At 43.2% G+C, this 19,172-nt stretch overlaps 1 protein-coding gene across 4 annotated transcripts in view; it reads right to left on the bottom strand.

The window, feature by feature from the left end:
- SPTBN2 (spectrin beta, non-erythrocytic 2) overlaps nucleotides 1–19,172 on the bottom strand; it is a 158,252-nt gene that overhangs the window by 31,982 nt on the left and 107,098 nt on the right. For all 4 annotated transcript variants that reach the window (XM_069965239.1, XM_069965241.1, XM_069965238.1 and 1 more), the window contains 7 exons: nucleotides 10,013–10,164; nucleotides 6,922–7,095; nucleotides 6,204–6,295; nucleotides 5,328–5,408; nucleotides 4,179–4,294; nucleotides 3,456–3,568; nucleotides 1,734–1,921 (listed from right to left, as the gene is read on the bottom strand). In XM_069965239.1, the coding sequence (XP_069821340.1) occupies nucleotides 1,734–1,921; nucleotides 3,456–3,568; nucleotides 4,179–4,294; nucleotides 5,328–5,408; nucleotides 6,204–6,295; nucleotides 6,922–7,095; nucleotides 10,013–10,164 (916 nt within the window). The remainder of the gene's footprint in view (nucleotides 1–1,733; nucleotides 1,922–3,455; nucleotides 3,569–4,178; nucleotides 4,295–5,327; nucleotides 5,409–6,203; nucleotides 6,296–6,921; nucleotides 7,096–10,012; nucleotides 10,165–19,172) is intronic.

Here is a 19,172-nt window from a genome sequence, read left to right as displayed (position 1 = left end):
CGGGAAATGCTTATAAAGTGCTTTTTTTCCCTTACCCTTACTACTGCATCAAGGCTTCACTTCCTGGATGACATGGTGATGTCACTTCCTGGATAACATAGTGATGTCACGACACGACTCCCAGAGCTGTGCGGGCTGTGGCTGCTGGAGAGGATGATAGCAGGGGGACACTGAGGGACACTGAGCATCCCTCTGCCATCATCCTCTCCAGCAGCCACAGCCCGCACAGCTCTGTGAGTCGTGTCGTGACATCACCATGTTATCCAGGAAGTGGCATCACCATGTTATCCAGGAAGTGGCATCACCATGTTATCCAGGAAGTGGCATCACCATGTTATCCAGGAAGTGAAGCCTTGATTCAGTAGTAAGTGCAGGGAAAAAAGTACTTTATGTGCATTTCCCGTAATAAGTGTATATTGGTGATTTGTGTAACTTTTGGGGGGGAAATACAATACTTTAATAAAAATTTTCGCTGGACTTCTCCTTTAAGTCTCTGAATACCTTTAATTTAATTGTATTGATCCTGCTTTTCAAAACAGCTGGATGCACAGGGCTATATGTTAGGCGTATACTGAAACGTGTTGTCATCGAAGACTTAAGGTAAGTTTCGTGTGTATAAATAGGAACAAAGGTTTCATTTACAATGTAAATGACATGACACATCAAGCAAAAGAACATGTTTTGTTTCAATAACCATAAAGCAGCATCTCAACTTTGCTTTCAAATGAAATAAATGGGCGCTGCACAACATAGCATTAAAGGGGTTGGCCTTTAGTTAAAGTTTTTTTAGACTGTAATACATAAGTAGATGGAGGCACGTATTCACTGCAGCTCCATACGAATGTAGTCCTCCGGCCTCCACCAATTCCCCAGGCCACGCACTGGCCGACAGCTTTCTCATCCATAAAAAGGGCCCCATATGGAGGAGCATGTGATGTACACGTCCCTTTGCCTCCTTCGCGGTGTCTCTCTGTATAGGTGCACTGTAATACTATGGAGGAGGCAGAGTGGTTTGTATGTCCTGCACTAATGAAATCTTATGCACAGGGAAGCCATTCATCCAGTGTATGGCCAAGGACATCCGCGGAGGGCCCCGAGCTACATTATTACGGTGAACAGGACTGCAGTCAGCACAGTATGTGTGTTAATGCCTCATTTCCAATACAGATTAACAAAACATTAACTAAAAGGTGACCAACTTCTTTAAAGAAGTATACCTGCCACTAAAAACATAGCCTTATCCTGTGGATAGTTGATATATCCAGCTGCTCTGCAGAGAATTAATGGTGCGTCTGGCAACTCACCACTCCACAGTATATGAGTGGAATACCGTGTTAAAGGGTCACTGCCATGATGCATTCTGCTCAGTCAGGTGAAGCTCGTGTCAGGGCATCAGGTTGTTGAGGAAACTTTCTGACTTCTAGAGAGTTCTGTGCAAGAACCCCATTAACTAGAATGGGGCTCGTGCACAAGTGTGTAAGACGTGGCGCAGTTCCTTAGCAACCCAACCACCCTGCGTAAGCGATGTTTTTCCACACCTAACTGGAAAGCATGTGGGAAAGCATTACGACAGTCACCCTGTAATCCTGCTACACAAATAAAGATGTCAACAATAGGGAGTTTTCCTGGTGTGACAAAATCTTTTCACTTCACTTGACAAACTAAAAAAACTCAGTCAGACAAATCCTAGAACTTCACAGTAGATAGCAGAAGCCTGGAGAAAGATAACTCACTTGGGAGGCTTCTCTACCGTTCGGTAAGTGTTGAAAGCTTGAAGCTGGTTCTGAACACCACTCAAGGAGTTGGCCAACTTCCGATCATTGAGTGTGATGATCATCTGCTCGATCCACTGGAGAAGCTCAGACGCCAGGCGCTCGTAATTCTCGATAAGCTGGTCTGCTTCAATGGCATGGTCCAGTACCTGCAAGTTGAGAAGTGACATGAAGCCTTACCTTCAAGCATTTTAAAATTCTTCTATAAGACATGGGGGTTAGTATTTTTCCTTCAAAATTCTAAAGCTGGATTCACACGCATTGTTTTGACCATGAGAGGAAGAGACAGGAGATTAAAGGGGAACTATCAGCAGCTTAGACGTACCTAACCTGCCGATATCTCCCTATTGCGCAGGAGGCGCTGAGGATGAAGGTGTGTTTCTCACCTTCATCCTCTGCACCATTCCCACCAAGCTAGTTGTTTACTCCTTGGTCCAGTAAGACCGAGGAGCACTGGGGCACCCTTAAGGCCCTATTACACGGAACGATTATTGTCCGTATTCGTCCAATATTGTCCGTTAAGGCCGATAATCGTCCAGTGTAATCGAAAGCAACAATCAGCCGACATGAGTGATGTCGGCTGATTGTTGCTGTCGTTTGTCTTTCAACGTGCTTTAAAAAAAAACAAAAAAAAAACAACGATGGCAGTGATATACTGCCGTCGCTCCGAGGGATAGGAGCTGGGCCAGCAAACCGACGCTATCCTCTATGGGCAGCCCCCACGGCCCCTCCTGCATTTACCCGCTCGCTACCGAGGCGTGTAATAGCAGTGACAGTGAGCGAGGAGCAAAGGAGCTTGTTTGCTCCTCACAGTCGTCCTGTGCAATAGGGGCTTTAGGAGCAGTGCCACCTCATTAGTGCCAACCCGTCCCTGGCTAGCCCACTCCATTGATTATCATTAGAAAGGTGATGGTAGTGCTCCCAACGGGCCCCAGTTCTCCTAGCGGTCTTACCGAACCGAGGAGTAAAGTGCACAGGTACGCCGCAAAGGATGAGGGTAAAATACATACTTTCATAGCATACCTCGATCCTTGGCACCTGCTGCACAATAGGGGGCTATTAGTAGGTTAGATTTGTCTAATAATTCCGATTTCAAGGCGATAACCAGGATTAGGAAAACACAGCAGTTTTTTTCCAAAAACAGCACCTCCCCTCAAGTACAACTCCGCTCAGTTCATTTTAATGGAATGGAGCTGCAAACCCACACACAACCTAGAAGAAAGTGGCCATGTTTTTCTAATCCTGGATAACCCCTTTAAACCTATAAAGACCTATGACTGATGTAAAGAAATGTGTGCAGAGTAAGCGTAGGGGAATAACGCAGATCTCCAGCTCATGGAGTAGGTGCACCCACATACAGATTATTTTTCACACAGTTCTTTATATTTTTAGTGGCTCCCAGGGAGGAGCTGACTTTACATAGTCAACTTGTTATAATGAGTCTAATATAACTGCTTACAGTCATATACATTGCATTACAGCTTCTCAACAGTCTCTAAAAACTTTCCACACCTAAATCCTCAAATATTATTTTAATGCGGATTGCATCACAACATCGTAACCACATATTATACACCTGAAAGGCTAAACAGGAGACCTGCCTAAAACAGCCACTCCCATGCCTAATGGCACAGACTACATGGCTTCTATGCCAGGAAAACATAAATAAACTTAATCCGGTACCTTGCCAATACGTTTCCCTTCCACCGCCAGGGCCTTCATCTTAGAGAAGTAGTGGTAGAAGGTGGCCACATAGGTGATGATTGATTTCTCATCTGGTTGGTCTACATTTACATCTAAAGAAAGGAAGTGAAAGCAATTTATCTAATACTAGTCTGACAATAGTCAATATACATGTTTATCCCAGCTGACTGGTCTCCAGATCAGATCCCTATACAGAATGTATCCCAATGTAAGGATCTGCTGAATCTAAGACGTAAATACTAAATACTGTCCTTAACCAATGAACAATTATCTTCAGGTACCGCCACATGAAAGACCAGATTTACATACACTGAAGTGTATTGTGAGGTTTGCAATAGATCCACAGAAATACATAAGGGTTCCACCTATAGGTCTCACCTCAAAAACAATAAGTCTATGGAGCCATCTAGGTCTCAGACGCAAAGTGAAGAGAGGAGTGAACAGCAGCGCAGTCGTCTCCATGTTTGTTTTACTGATCGGTCAGACCAATAAAAACTTTTGATATGTATTCCTGACATATCAGTTTGTTTTTTTTTAAATGACAGATACTCTAACTAGAGAAACAATGTAGCTGATGGTGACCATACAGATCTGAACTCAGGACCACACTGCTAACCATAGCCACCATGGTGCCAACTCATTAATGCCATTTACCATGAAAAAACAAACACATCAAACCAGGTGAGATAAGAGGTTATTTACCTTCAGGATCCAGAAGCTTAGTGAGGCCTAGTTCTCGCTCAGCAATGTTGAATGCATTTTGTAAGTTGTGGTGAGCATTAGATTTCTTCAGAGTGTCAAAGTCAATAATATCTGGCCTAGATGACAGGAGAACAAGATCAAACTATGATTAAGATATATATATATATAAATAAACACATAAGCTCCTCATTCCAGGCAACCACCAAGCTGGGCCTTTCCTCACTTATTGCCTGAACATTGATAGTAAGACGGAAGAGACCTGTACGATGTACATATTAGGCAATGCTATCCTGATATCTACATTTTTAAATATTACTTTTTGGCTCTGCTTCATTAGGCTACAGCTATGATCAGAGACTGCTGTTTGGCTGCATAGTCTTATGCAGGTGTAATGTAGTAAGGTTAAGGCTTATTCTGCCTCTATACTAAATAGACTCTGTTACTTAAAAAAAAAAATAAAGAAAAAAGATTTGATGTCTACATTTTTAAACGGTCAGAATCTGGGTGTTTTAGCCCCACATCCACCTTTAGACATAGCCGGGATCAGTGCTTGGCTGACCGATCAAAACTTTTAAAAACATATGAAAAGTTTCTTAAAGTGACAGGGACATTTTCAGCCCAGGCTACTGCTCTGTGTCTCTCCTGTTCTATACATTGGAGTGCTCCAGAATCAGATTGGTTTAGGAAGAAAAGGGAGGCAGTTTCCATCACATCAAGTATAGTATTATTGGAAACTGCAATATAACCGAATACACTGTTACACATGTAGTTGGCCAAATCAATGCAGTTTCACTTATTTACCTAGCCCATATAGCCCAAAAGGCAAAATCACGGTCTCATATTGTTAGTATTCCTTTATTGTTGGGATGAGAGGAGACCACACACACACACACGATAGGAGCAAAACCACATGTAGTGCTGGCACACCAACTATGACAACACTCCTTTTAGTCACAGTCATGTTTGCACCTCCTATACCTTTGTAATTGTGTAAGAAGTGTTAAATTATTTATCCTTACAATTTCAACATCTACCGTTCTTAGCAATTCAGAATAAGCTGTCAAACAAGGTGTCAAAGTGAAGTCTATATTTGCGCCAGACAGCGTTTCCACACTCATGCATATAATATATACGTTACTAGTTCCCAACCTGTGCTTGTGCACGATGGCATTAAACGCTAGCCCGTCACGCCAACTTGTTGTGAAGTTGTGAACATTAACATTTGGATACCTGAAAAAAATAAATAAATAATAAGTTCATGAAGTGTCAACCAAAAAAAGTCAATGTTAACATATCCTCCACATTTTCCTCTATCTATATACTGTATGGTGATATGGTAGAGAGACTTCAGGTTGTTTTCATCAGTGCTGAGTCTCTAGTCACAGATTCTTCCATATTTGATGGGAAGAATAGTGCGGCGCAAAACGCGAGACACCTTATCATAAATCATAGTGATCTGCTGGGCAATGTTGTGTCCATCAACCAGCAGACCCATCTCCTTCTATGATGAAATAAAAAATGATAATGTACTGTGCAGATGTGAACCGAGCCTAACTGGAATCATAGGGTTAAAATTAACTACATGTTTAGTCCCTGTAAACACATAGTTTGCAATGCAAATACTTTAAGGCTGTAGGTAGGATTCACTCTAAAAAGCTGCAGTGTATAAGAGGAATCATGGCTGTAACATTGGTCAGGGCTCTGGATCTTAGGGGTGGTCCCTGTTCTGGTCAGCCCGGATTAATAAATCCCTTCCTATACTCAAACAGGAAAAAAGATCAATTAATCAAAGCCAATAAGACAGGGACAAGCCGCTAGGGACCCCCCCCCCCGAGCCCCAGTCCTGGTAAGGGCTAGAACTAGGATTACTGCTGCAGCATACAGCATGGTAGAGGGGGAGCCTGCCATTGTTTACTGCAGCATAAAGACACGTTCCCATTGACAATGGCCTATCACTTTATGTATATACATGACTTTTATCAGACAACATGCTATTTCCACAGCAATGACTTGTTTAATGCTCACCCAGCAGTCTTCATTTGACACCATAGTAATAAGGCATCCTTGGCGGACTTCTTCTCTTTATTATCTTCTGTCTCAACGCTGATATCTTGAATCTGCAAAATAAAGTTTATTTTGACTCCTGCCTGTTTCACTCCGCTCATGAGCCTGTAATCTGTCATGATACATACAGAGCTCCATGTCACTGTTCATAGAAAGAAACCAGTCAACCATAAGCGGGTGGAGCGCCCCCCGCAATGAATATACTGGATTCCTCTGTCAGTCCAGAGCAAACGCTGCACGCTTATAAATGTGAATTCTAAAACTACTGGACCTATTGCCACAAGGAATATTCAGACTTGTTTTTATGTTTTATGATAAAATGTTCCGGTCATCTGCAAAAACTTTTGACATGTCAAGTTTTGATTGTTTGAGGTCTAAAAATCCAGACCCTGACCAATCATAGGACTGAGATGGAAGACGTATGCGGCTATGCGCTTCACTGCCTGGTTTCCTGCAATCTACAGCTCATTGCAGAAGGCAGGCTCTATTGTAAGTCAATAAAAATCATCTTTTGCAGTGCGACAGATATTGCATCGAGTCGGGGAGTAAAGGACACAGCTGCGCACGACTCTTCCGGCTCATCCTAATGATCAAGGAGGATCTAAACACTTAGACCCAGACTGATCTAAACTTTCCATCATCTGTACCAATCTGTAAAATATAAGCAACATAATATTACCTGGAAACGGAGAATAATTGTCCAGATGAGTCCAAGAGTCAGTCTGTGGTTACCGTCCACAATATCATGGGATCCCATGTTTTCTAAATGGACTTTTTGTTCCTTCAAAAACTGTAGTGCTTTGTCCACATTTTCAAGGCAATGGATGCGCATGCGACCTTTAGTGGGCTTGGGCTGTAATAAATCAAAAAGTAAGTCTTTCAGAGTCTCAAAAACACATCCGTTTCTTTGGGCTACATTAAATGTTAGTATCAAGTTGAAAAACAGCCAAATTTGCGGTGTAAGGGTACTATTACAGGGAACGATAATAGGCCGATTATCGCTCCGTGTAATAAACACAACGATCAGTTGATGACAACGATGATCAGCTGATCGTTGATATAGGTTTGGGCCTATAATTGTTGGGCGCCGACCACGCATCACTACGTGTAATATCGGTGCGCGGCCAGCGGCTGACGAAGTGCAAACATTACCTATCCATGCTTCAGGGCTCCTCTTGCGCTCTGCTTCTCCCCGGGTCCCACGCCCTCCAGCTTCAGAGTGGCCTGTCTGTGATGACTGTGGGACCGCTGCAGCCAGTGATTGGCTGAGCGGCCTGTCAGCTGAGACAGGCCGCTCTGAAGTTGCAGCGCACGGGACCCGAGGAGAAGCAGAGCGTAAGAGGAGCCCGGCAGCATGGATAGGTAATGTATACAGTTTAAGCAAGGGCAGCAAGGACATCGGTAACCATGTCCATGCAGCCCTTGTTAAACGATTATTGGGCCGATCTAGCAGATCTGCGCTCGTTTACAGTTATTTTCGGGCCCCTATCGACCCGTGTAATAGGACCCTATGTGTGACACTGACTTCCAGCACAGTCACCTAGGGGGGGAACCAGACTGACAGCCCTCCTTTTCCTGGAATACTTTTATCCAGGGAACAATACTCTACAGTACTTTACCAGGGGCACTGCACTGTTGCTACAAATATGACAGACAGACTCACTGTCCTCTTCACATGATCCAAATACGTTTAAATCCAAGTAACAAAAACAAGAAGCACCATGTGCGCTCCACCCTCTGCAGGCTGCATAATAAAGACGGAATTCATACAGCACCCGGCAGGGTTGGGCACATGAGAGACTTGGCTCATATCTGTCCTATATTTCCTCTGGAATATAACTAGACTTGGCATTACTGATCATTTATTCAGCAGTCATTTACATCTATAGGCTCTCATTAATTTTTTTTATTTAAAATTAAATAAAACAGTGATTAACTGAAAGTCATCCAGGGGACGTGCAACCATCAAATGATGTGCAGCCAACAATCGTTCTTGTAGCCCAGTCTCCCGTTTTAAGAGACATGGAAAGACTAGGTGACATGCAATATGGCCACTAACGCCATTGTCCCCCCATTTACTTTACACTGTAAATGTATCTACACAAATTTCACACTTGTCTTTGTAGGCGTTTGCTTACAAGGACCACTCACTAGAATGAAGGGGCTTGTGTCCTTTCATCTTCGCTTCTCACCTCAGGAAGCTAAAGCGAGGTGTATACAGAGTGTTTTATACTGCTAGCACGCATTATAAGGGCCTATGATATTTCACTGAAATGAAAGGGGCACTCCAGCAAAAATATCACGTCTTCCAGTACTTCTCAATGCTGTATGTCTGGCAGGGAGTGGAGGATTCTTTTCAGTCTGGAGAACAGGAAAGGTTTTCTATAGGGATTTGCTCCTGCTCTGGACAGTTCCTGAAATGGACAGAGGTGGCAGCAGAGAGCACCACTTCCTGCAGGACATACAGCAGATAAATACTGGAAGACTGGAGATTTTTTATTTTAATAGAAGTAAATTATAAATCTCTGACACCAGTTAATTTGAAAGAAAAAAAAATTGTCTAAGAGTGTCCCTTTAAGCACATAATCTTGTAAGACAGAAGACATGGTGAAGATTCTAAGAAAATTACCAGTGACATTTCTTGTCAACTGAAAATGCCAACTGCAGTCCAGAGTTCCAGAATAGGGAATCCCCAGCTGCTGGGTGCCCATTGTGTCACATCCAGAGTTCCAGAATAGGGAATCCCCAGCTGCTGGCTGCCCATTGTGTCACATCCAGAGTTCCAGAACAGGGAATCCCCAGCTGCTGGGTCCCCATTGTGTCACATCCAGAGTTCCAGAATAGAGAATCCCCAGCTGCTGGGTCCCAATTGTGTCACATCCAGAGTTCCAGAATAGGGAATCCCCAGCTGCTGGGTCCCCATTGTGTCACATCCAGAGTTCCAGAATAGGGAATCCCCAGCTGCTGGGTGCCCATTGTGTCACATCCAGAGTTCCAGAATAGGGAATCCCCAGCTGCTTAGTCCCCATTGTGTCACATCCAGAGTTCCAGAATAGGGAATCCCCAGCTGCTGGGTGCCCATTGTGTCACATCCAGAGTTCCAGAATAAGGAATCCCCAGCTGCTGGGTCCCAATTGTGTCACATCCAGAGTTCCAGAATAGTGAATCCCCAGCTGCTGGGTGCCCATTGTGTCACATCCAGAGTTCCAGAACAGGGAATCCCCGCTGCTGGGGCCCTAATGTGATATGTGCAGAGTTTTCGAATAGGGAATCTGTGACCCTCAGATTCCCAAAACATTTACCCACTGTTTAGAGCTGAAGATTTGTTGCGACCACTTTCATGGATTTGTCTAGAAACAATAAGAATCAAAACCACGTAATTTGTTTTTAATTGTCTAAAATCCACAGGTTTCCATGTGCAATATTCTAGAATTTTACTCTTCAAAAAGTCATTGTGAAAATACCCTTATGGCCCAATTACAGGGGGGTGATTATCCGCTGGACAGGCCCTGTGTAAACACTCATCCAGCAGATGGGTCGCGGGATTTGGACGTGTTTATAAATCTTCATTCATCGTCGACTCCATGTAAGTAGTGGTGCGACATGCTGATATCAGCGCACCCCATATTACATGATAAAAGTTTAGGGCCGATGAACGATCCAGTAATCATTCCCATGGCCCTGACTGAGAGCTCCTCTAGTTAATCCGCCCCTGCACTGGGCAGTAATGTATACAATACCACCAGGATAGCTGCAGCTGCTCCACTTACCAGCTGCTCCCCAGAGAGCACTTCCAATAGTCGGATCAGCATCCTTCCATCTCGCAGGTCATTGTACAGATCAGAGATCCTACAAGTGACCCGGGCAAGGTGAGAGTTGACCCATTTGGTGAAGGTTTTCTTCTGGACTGCTTCACGTTCATCTATACAGAGAAAAAAAAAAAAAAAAGGTAGAAGATAAGTAATTATTGAATTATACAACATCTTAAGTTTAAAAAAATAAAAAAAAAAATATATATATATGGTTAATAATAATATTAATAATAATAATAATATTAATAATAATATTAATAATAATAATATTAATAATAATAATATTAATAATAATAATAATAATAATAATAATAATAATAATAATAATAATAATAATAATAATAATAAATATTTTATTAACTAGCACCTGTATTTTGCACAGCATTACTTTGGCTGCCCTAGTAAATACATAAGCAGAAGTCGTCTCCATACTGGAATAAATGCACGGATATGGAGGAGTTGCAATGATGGGTACTTGTATACACAGTGCAGGGGAGTGGAGGCTCAGTCTTTACTTTTCCAGGGTTTAGAATTACACAGTAAAGTCAGCCGCCCATCAGCCGAGAGATGACAGAGTGTTTCAGGGCACAATGCATTTCACTTTTGTGATGCCATCTAGGTCACGGCACAGGCTGTACAGGACATTGCTATTGCTAATTCGATGTAAAAGCCATCCATGTGTGACCTCCTCCCCCTCCTGAAAGTCAAATCATATTGCATCAGACAGTGTTCTGCCAAAAACCAGAAATACAGGTTCATGTGCAAATCACATGTGTCGCTTCACAGGGAGCGGCCATAGGGGGGGAGGAGAGCGGTACTACGAGGCCACAAGGTGCTTAGAAACTAGTCAGGTAATGCCATTCATAGCAGCAGAGAGGAGTCACCGGGGTGGCCAAAAACTAAGTAATAATCAAAGATGACATCACCTGAACCCTCAGTCCACCCTGTGTAAGTACAGTGCAGGATAAGAGGTGTCTGTATAGGAGGAGACGGATGTACAGAGGATGACACAGCCAATACAAAGAAAAGAACTATTATAACTACGTAATACATTGCGGCTATAAGGACATGCTCAGACAGGGCAGTCTATAGCATCAGGTGGCGTATATTAGGTTATAAGACCCTGCTGCCATGTTAGACCCCATTTCAAGAAGAGATTTTCCATCGATATCATAAAGGTGATGTACCGTACATAAAGAAATGGCGGCATGAGCAGGAACGGAGATGGGCTTTATAGTGACTGTAATATGGTGGAGAGAGTGACAGGATGATAGAGGAGGAGGATGATGATAGAGGAGGAGGGCTATAGTGTATAGGAATGTGCTGTCTGTACAAAACCTCCAGCCATAACATGAACAAGTTACAAATTCCAAAGGAAGGGTCTACAAGCCGAGCAGAAGAGGCACAAGACATTAGTAAATAAAGTTATTTTACTACCAGTCTCTGGTCTTTCACGCCTTCATTTTGTGATGAAAGCCATCTGCTCTGAAGACTTCAATAGCCCAACTTCCTGTATTGTAATAGACTTCCTATCCCTGTTGCACACTATAGCCGGGACTTTAGCCATCAGTATTTTCTTCCCACTATGTGGGGGTATAGTTAAGAAGGCATAGCAGGAGAAAGATATAGTTGGCTGAATTCCAAGCTACAGTGTTCAGCAGAAACAGGAAGTCCATTACAGGATGTACAATAGATAGGAAGTGGGACAATAAAGACAGAGCAGACAGTTTGCTTTAGAAGCAAAAAGAAAAGTATGAAAAAACACAGGAACTTATAGGAATGACTGTCATGGCTGACTGTAAAAGACTGTTATCTGTCCTGAATTAAAGAGGTTGTGTGGGCCTAAGACGTGCTACAGTCCTGGAAGTGCTGCAGACTGAAACTCCGCTATTCTGGATGGCAGGGGAGTAGAGATGAGCGAACCTGGAGCATGCTCAAGTCCATCCGAACCAGAGCATTCGGCATTTGATTAGCGGTGGCTGCTGAACTTGGATAAAGCCCTAAGGCTATGTGGAAAACATGGATATAGTCATTGGCTTTATCCATGTTTTCCAGACAACCTTAGGGCTTTATCCAAGTTCAGCAGCCCCCGCTAATCAAATGCCGAACGTTCGAGTTCGGATCGACTCAAATCCGAACACTGTTCGCTCATCTCTACAGGGGAGCAAATAACCAATACCTCCCTGTGCATAATTTGTACAATATGGTCCTTCCGGACAATCCCCTTGGCCGCTTCTTGATAACAGTAGTCACTGGCACAGAAACGTTATAATTGGGTTTATTAGGCGAATTTTAGGCTAATAGGTTTATTAGGTTTTCATGCAGCTCCCACTGTGTAATCCTTTGCTCTCTGCTGGTGACTAATCTCCCTCCTACCCCCTCCCCTCTGCATAGGTTACACTGGGTCTGACTGATGTGAAAAAGTCGAGATTTCCTGATAATGAGCAGTGAATGAGAGAGAGGAAGGGGGGGGGAGGGACCCGGGCAAGTCTTTGTGAATGCAGATAATGGCATACTTGCCTAATAAACCCAATTACAAAGTTTCTTAAATCCCCTGTACTATTAATTTCTACAAAAAAAAACTCATTAAAGTGACACTTTAACGTCACATGCAGTAAGATGCAAAAATGTCTCTCAAGGCCCAGTCCCCTTTTCCCTTCTTGAGATTTTGTAACATCTGAAATATTTGGGATGTTGAAAAACAACAAGTTTAACATAACTTCAGAACAGATAACTCTGGTGCACGTGTTACACAAGGAGAATACAGTCTCTACAGTCTAAGGGTCAGTAGTGACTGTGACTTTGATATAGTCAGCTTATACTGTAAAAGCCAGACTAGAATCCCAGTGCAAAAGCCGACAGTACGGAAATCAAGAACGTATCTGAAATCCGCAAACATTTATATCATCCAGACCTGGACGTTGCTCCTTCCATATTACGTGTATGTGTCTAATATAGATAAGAATATATAAGAATAGGTATCATACCATGGAAGTCAGGATTTCCTCTCTGACCCATGGAATAAGCATTAGGGCCGCACCTTACAGGAGACACGGGCGGCTCAATTACTGACACTACAGGACTATGACAAGGACTCACTTTACCTGTTCAGCTGCAAACCTGACTGCCAGGCCTGACTGCTAGATCGGTCGGAGGAAGGAGGTACACAAGGCCTTAGGATAATACCATTCATCCATCCAAGGATCTTCATACAGTGTATTGATACTAAACAATGTGTGTTATTATAAGTATTATAACATTGTTGTTCTAACACAACCTTATAAGTGTTTGTTGTGCTTAGATAATTACAGTGGTGCCTTGGATTACGAGCATCATTCGTTCCGGGACTGTGCTTGTAATCCAAATCCACTCTTAAACCAAAGCAAATTTTCCCATAAGAAATCATTGAAATGCAGACAATTGGTTCCATACCCAATGACATGTAGAACAGATGAAACAAACATTCAGAAACAGCAGAATATGTGATATTATAAGTTACTGTGCAATATAGCACTCAGCATGTGGTGTATACTGTATAGTATGTGAATAAACCTCAAAAAACAGCATCAGCTTGTCAGAGGTCTGCGTGGTCACATGACAGCAATGGGGAAGGGGGGGGTTTCAGCATGGACCAATCAGGAAGTGAGGAGGACAGTGACAGAAACTTTATATATACACAGCAGTGTAAATGGCTGAGTGTAAGTGCAAGCGGATTATAGCAGCAGTGTGTATAGCTGAGTGTAAGTGCAGACATTATAGCAGCAGTGTATATAGCTGAGTGTAAATGCGGGCACATTATAGCAGGAATGGAGAGGATGAGAAACACAAGGGCTGACAGACTGCAGGGAGCATGAGGGAGTGAGCAGGGCAGATGTGGGCGCAAACATGCAGTATTCTCTGTCCGGGGAGAGAGGGATTACAGCTATGGAGAGATTACCTCCACAGTCCTGTCCCCTGATGTAAGCCCCAGCCTGAAGTGGATCTGCTATGATTTTGGATGGTGAGGGAGACTTCCTGGGTCAGAGTACAGGACTGTAGATCCAGATATGCAGACTATGCCCCTCTCCTATCCAGTACAGGGAGCTCTTACACCAAAGCAATGCTCTTACACCAAGTCACAATTTTGAAAAACTGTTCTTGCAAAACGCTCTTAATCCAAGTTACTCTTAAACCAAAGTACCACTGTAGTATATTGCTGGCATCATATTGGCTGTGATTCCCTTAAAGCAGGGGTGGGGAGCCTTCAGCTGTGCAGCCATTATGGGGATTGTAGCTTTGCAATAGCTGGGGGACTGACGGTTCCTCGTCCATTTATCAAAGGAACATTTCAGATGCTGTGTTATACATAATGCAAGGCCTGTAAGGTGGGTTGTGTAGACTCTAATAGATGAACAAGAACTACAACTGCACAGACCCATTCATAGGTAAATTGTGATCCATGCAGCAATTGTGACTCAAACTAGGGCCAGACAGTATTCCCCCCCAACACAGGCCCATAACACTGCTAGTGTGAACACGGCCATAGAAATTAACAAGTTCAACTGCAGACAGAACGTGTGAACGTGTCCCAAGCCTGTGGAAGCATCTTGTCTCAGTGGTGAAAGAAGCGCTCAGCCATGTGCTTCCCCCTCATACAGTCCTAGCCACTGACAGGAGACTGAACTCCCAGATTCCTACCAGTGAACATTTTGATATGTCTCTACAGTAGAATATATATTTACATTATATCTATATTTTCCGTCTCATAACAGACTCTACTGTCAGTCAACACAGCTCATCTCCTGCAGGGGTATCACAGATCGCCATCGATGGGGGCTGACAACCTGACCCCAGCATATCCAAGCTTTTCACATGTCAAAAATCTAATTTAAAGTGACAGGGAGACTTCAAGATGACTAAGATAATAGAGTTGAATAGCTTTAATCATTATATGCCATAAGCGCTCTAAGGTGTCCAATACCAGGCACTCTGAAGGATAGTATTGGTATTAGGAGGCATTCTGCAGGATAATATTGGTATTAGGAGGCATTCTGCAGGATAGTTTTGGTATTAGGAGGCATTCTGCAGGATAGTTTTGGTATTGCTTTTATTTCTTATCTTTACAAAACCTTAGTTACCGTGGCTTGATGCCATTGCAGTGTAATCTAGTATAGTGGCCAGGGTAGGGGCATTGCTAGCCGTACGACCTGTTTGCTTTATAGGCATGTACGGCTCCACCTGCTCCACAACAAAGTAGCCGTGAAGATTGTTTTGCTATGTTAGCACGAAGGCTATAATCAGAAAGCATGGAGGCGGGCGGCGGTGTAATGACAGGCATCCATAGGACGAGGCACGCAGAGATGTGTACAGGCAGGTCACATGCATTCCCTCGCTCAGGCATCAGATGGGAGATAAACTGCATTTGTCTCATTTTAACTGGGAAGACAAACCCGTCAATTTAACACATTTTTCCCTCCAGTGCATGTCGGGGCAGAAACTATTTTTCCCCTATGGCAAAAGTAGCAGGTTACACGCCCAGAAAGGAGCATCTATGCAGCGCTGACATTAACAATTCACATCACTATACAGCACTTCCCATTACACTACCATGCTGGCCCCCCCAGGTGATTTAGCATTAGGGGGGGAAAAAAAAAAAAAAAAAAAAAAAAGAGAGACAGCTACTTTCTTGCAAAAACAGCACCACCCCTGTTCTCAGGCTGTGTGTGGTATTACAATTCAGCTCCATGTACCCTAGTAACGGAGCTGCAATACCACACCCAAAGGTAATGCTAATATATAATAAAACAAGTTTGTAATAATAATGGGAAAAAAGCAGCATGGAAGAAAGTGACCATGTTTTCTGAGACTCTATAACCCCCTTTGTGGCCTCATTTTAGCGACAATATCTATAAGGTCTTACGGTGATGGGGGGTGGGTTCAGGGACTGTGGGAGGTCCGGGTATTTTACCTGCGACTGGAAATACTACATTGTTTCAGAAGCTCTGATGGAAAAAACACACAACACGCTTGATTTACCTCTTTCCCTGGATGCAGGTCTATAGCAGCCACCTAGTCACATGACATCATCGGCAGACCCGGCCAAAAACAACACCATCCGCTGACATTCATCTAGTCTTACTGTTTTACTAACAAATAGGACTTTGGAGCTTAGACATAGTACAATATGGTGTCAGTAGCAGAATAGCCATTGGGAGGGGATTTAGGAGCCGTAGCATTTCATTGAAAAGTTGCTTGTAAATTTAGGGATTTCAGGTTGTAGTATTAGGTTTTTTGTTAAGGTAGAAAATAAACCCTTGGTATATAAACTTGAAGTAAGCTACTTCAAAGTTGGTCTAAACTTAGACTAGACTAATCTAACTCATGCCTGTCCATTGCTTGCTGTAAGGGGAAATCTGTCTCCAGCAACAGCTAGACCAAGACGGATCGCAGGAAGCTTGGGCGGGGCTTAGCATCTGCTAGGCGAGTGAGAAAGTGACACTGGTATCTTCCCCATCCCTTTTACACCTGTGTTTAGTGTAACCCCCTTCATTGCTGCCGTTTCTTACATTCCTGCTTCCACAGCACATTGGAAACCAGTGCATCAGTAACCTTCTCCTTCCTGTACTGATCAGGTGCTGTATGTCCTGCAGAAAGTGGTGTATTCTTTCCAGTCTGACACAGCGCTCTCTACTGCCATATCTGTCCATGTCAGGAACTGTCCAGAGCAGTGGTAAATCCCCATAGAAAACCCCTCCTGCTCTGGACAAAGGTGGCAGCAGAGAGCACTGTGTCAGACTGGAAAGAATATACCACTTCCTGCAGGACATACAGCAGCTGATAAAGTACTGGAAGACTGGAGACTTTTAAATAGAATTTACAAACTTGTATAAAACTCTCTGGCACGGGTTAATTGGAAAACATAATATTCCTTTAAACATGTCAAAATGCTTGAAGGTAAAATAGTCACCATTGTTTTCTAGGTAGGATCAGAAAGGGATACAAATCACTTGTAATAAAAGTGCGAAAACAGCCTTCAATCCCGGTCATAGGATGATACGTTTCACCTGCTTACAGACGTTCATATTGGATTGTTCTCTTATTAAAGGCTTAGTGGCATTTTGGAGATTAGGAGTGAAAATGCCCCATTGTTTGCTTTCAGCTGTGTGCACAGATCCATGTGTATGTACTGGTAGGCTGCCAGGCGTACTGTAATACAAGCCGTGCCGGAGTCACAACCACCACAGAACAGCCACGTTTATCATTTAATATCTGCAGTCACGTAACAAGCTGTCTTTACGGAGCAGACGTATTGTAGGTTTACGGTAGGGAACATGATGTCGTCTCTCACACAACCAACCTTACTAGACTACGATCAGTCCTTTGAAATCAATGGCCCTGGCATAGGTACTTTGTGGTATATGCTGGCATACAGTTTACTGCCTACATATTCCCCAGACATTGGCTACGCTATAGGTATAGACATAGCGTTAGATTCACTTTAGACTCTCGCTTTTTATCATAGAAAGTGCCAAAGGGCTCCTAACCACATCAGGCTCCATATTCATCTGCCAGTCTTCACACAACAGGTGCAATATGTAGAAGAGTCTCGCCTGGGAGGCTTACAGTACGCTCTATTAACAAGGGCTCTGTGTATGCTGTGCAGTCTCTCATCCAGGTTTAGTGTCGATGCACAAGGTTACTGACAGATGTCTTTTATGACAACCTCCTAAGGCAACCGCACATACAAACGTATACAGGGTTTATTGCTTCTATCGATAACAATCTTCATACACAGCACATAATGCCGGTATCATCTACCGTACATTATACTGCCCTAATAAACAGGGAAGGATATAGGCGTACATAAAAGACGCCGACCCCTTGCTATACCCACATACGGATTATGTCACATTTATTAGGACAAAAATACAGTGGTATCTTGGTTTAAGAGTAACTTGGATTAAGAGCGTTTTGCAAGAAGAGCTCACAGTTTTTCTAAATTGTGACTTGGTTTAAGAGCATTGCTTTGGTTTAAGAGCTTCCTGTACTGGGTGGGAGCGGGAGTGGGGGAGGGGTATGGTCTGCATAGCGGGGTCTACATCTCTGTACTCTGACCCAGTTAGTCTCTCTCACCTCCCAAATCATAGCAGATACTCTTCAGACTGGGGCTTGCATCGGGGGACAGGACTGTGGAGGTAATCTCTCCATAGCTGAAACCCCTCTCTCCCTGGACAGAGAGCACTGCATTTATGTGCCCACGTCTGCCCTGCTTATTCCTTCATGCTCCATGCAGTCTCTGAGAGCTCTTGTGTTTCCCATCTTCTCCAGTCTTGCTATAATGTGCCTGCACTTACACTCAGCTATACACACTGCTGCTATAATGTGCCTGCACTTACACTCAGCCATTCACACTGCTGTATAGAAAAGTTTCTGTCACTGTCCTCCTACACAGCTCTGTGATTCTCATCATCCTCAACAGCCCCCCTTCTCCACTGCCATCATGTGACCACAAAGCCCTGCTTCTCTATTCTAGCCTGTTGTACTACCCTACTGCATTATGGGGGTCTGCAGTTCCATCCTCTATCTACAAACTGCTGCTGTTTTTCAGGGTTATGCAGTTACTATACATTATACTCCACATGCTGATTGCTATACTGTACAGTAACTTATAATATATTCAGCTGTTTCTAAATGTTTCATTTCTTTTACATGTTATTTAGAATTTTTTTTTTTTTAAGTCATTTTTGGGGTGTGGAACCAGTTGTCTGCATTTCAATAATTTCTTATGGGAAATTTTTCTTTGGATTACAATCACAGACCTAAATCTAATTATGTTCGTAATCCAAGCCACCACTGTACTTAATTTTTTGCCCACTAAAAGGCAAAAATTTTTACTAAAGTATTGTATTGCCCCCCAAAAGTTATACAAATTACCAATATAAACTTATTACAGGAAATGCTTATAAAGTGCTTTTTCCCTGCCCTTACTACTACATCAAGGCTTCACTTCCTGGATAAAATGGTGATGTCACAACCCGACTTCCAGAGCTGTGCGGGCTGTGGTTGCTGGAGAGGATGGAACGATAAGTCGTTTGAAAAAATCGTTATTGCGATTGTTTTAAGATCTCTTAAGCTCATC

Source organism: Dendropsophus ebraccatus, chromosome 4 (assembly GCF_027789765.1).
Source record: "Dendropsophus ebraccatus isolate aDenEbr1 chromosome 4, aDenEbr1.pat, whole genome shotgun sequence".
NCBI classification, from domain to species: domain Eukaryota; kingdom Metazoa; phylum Chordata; class Amphibia; order Anura; family Hylidae; genus Dendropsophus; species Dendropsophus ebraccatus.
Note: the sequence above shows the minus strand (reverse complement) of the source record. Positions and strands in the feature narration are given on the sequence as shown.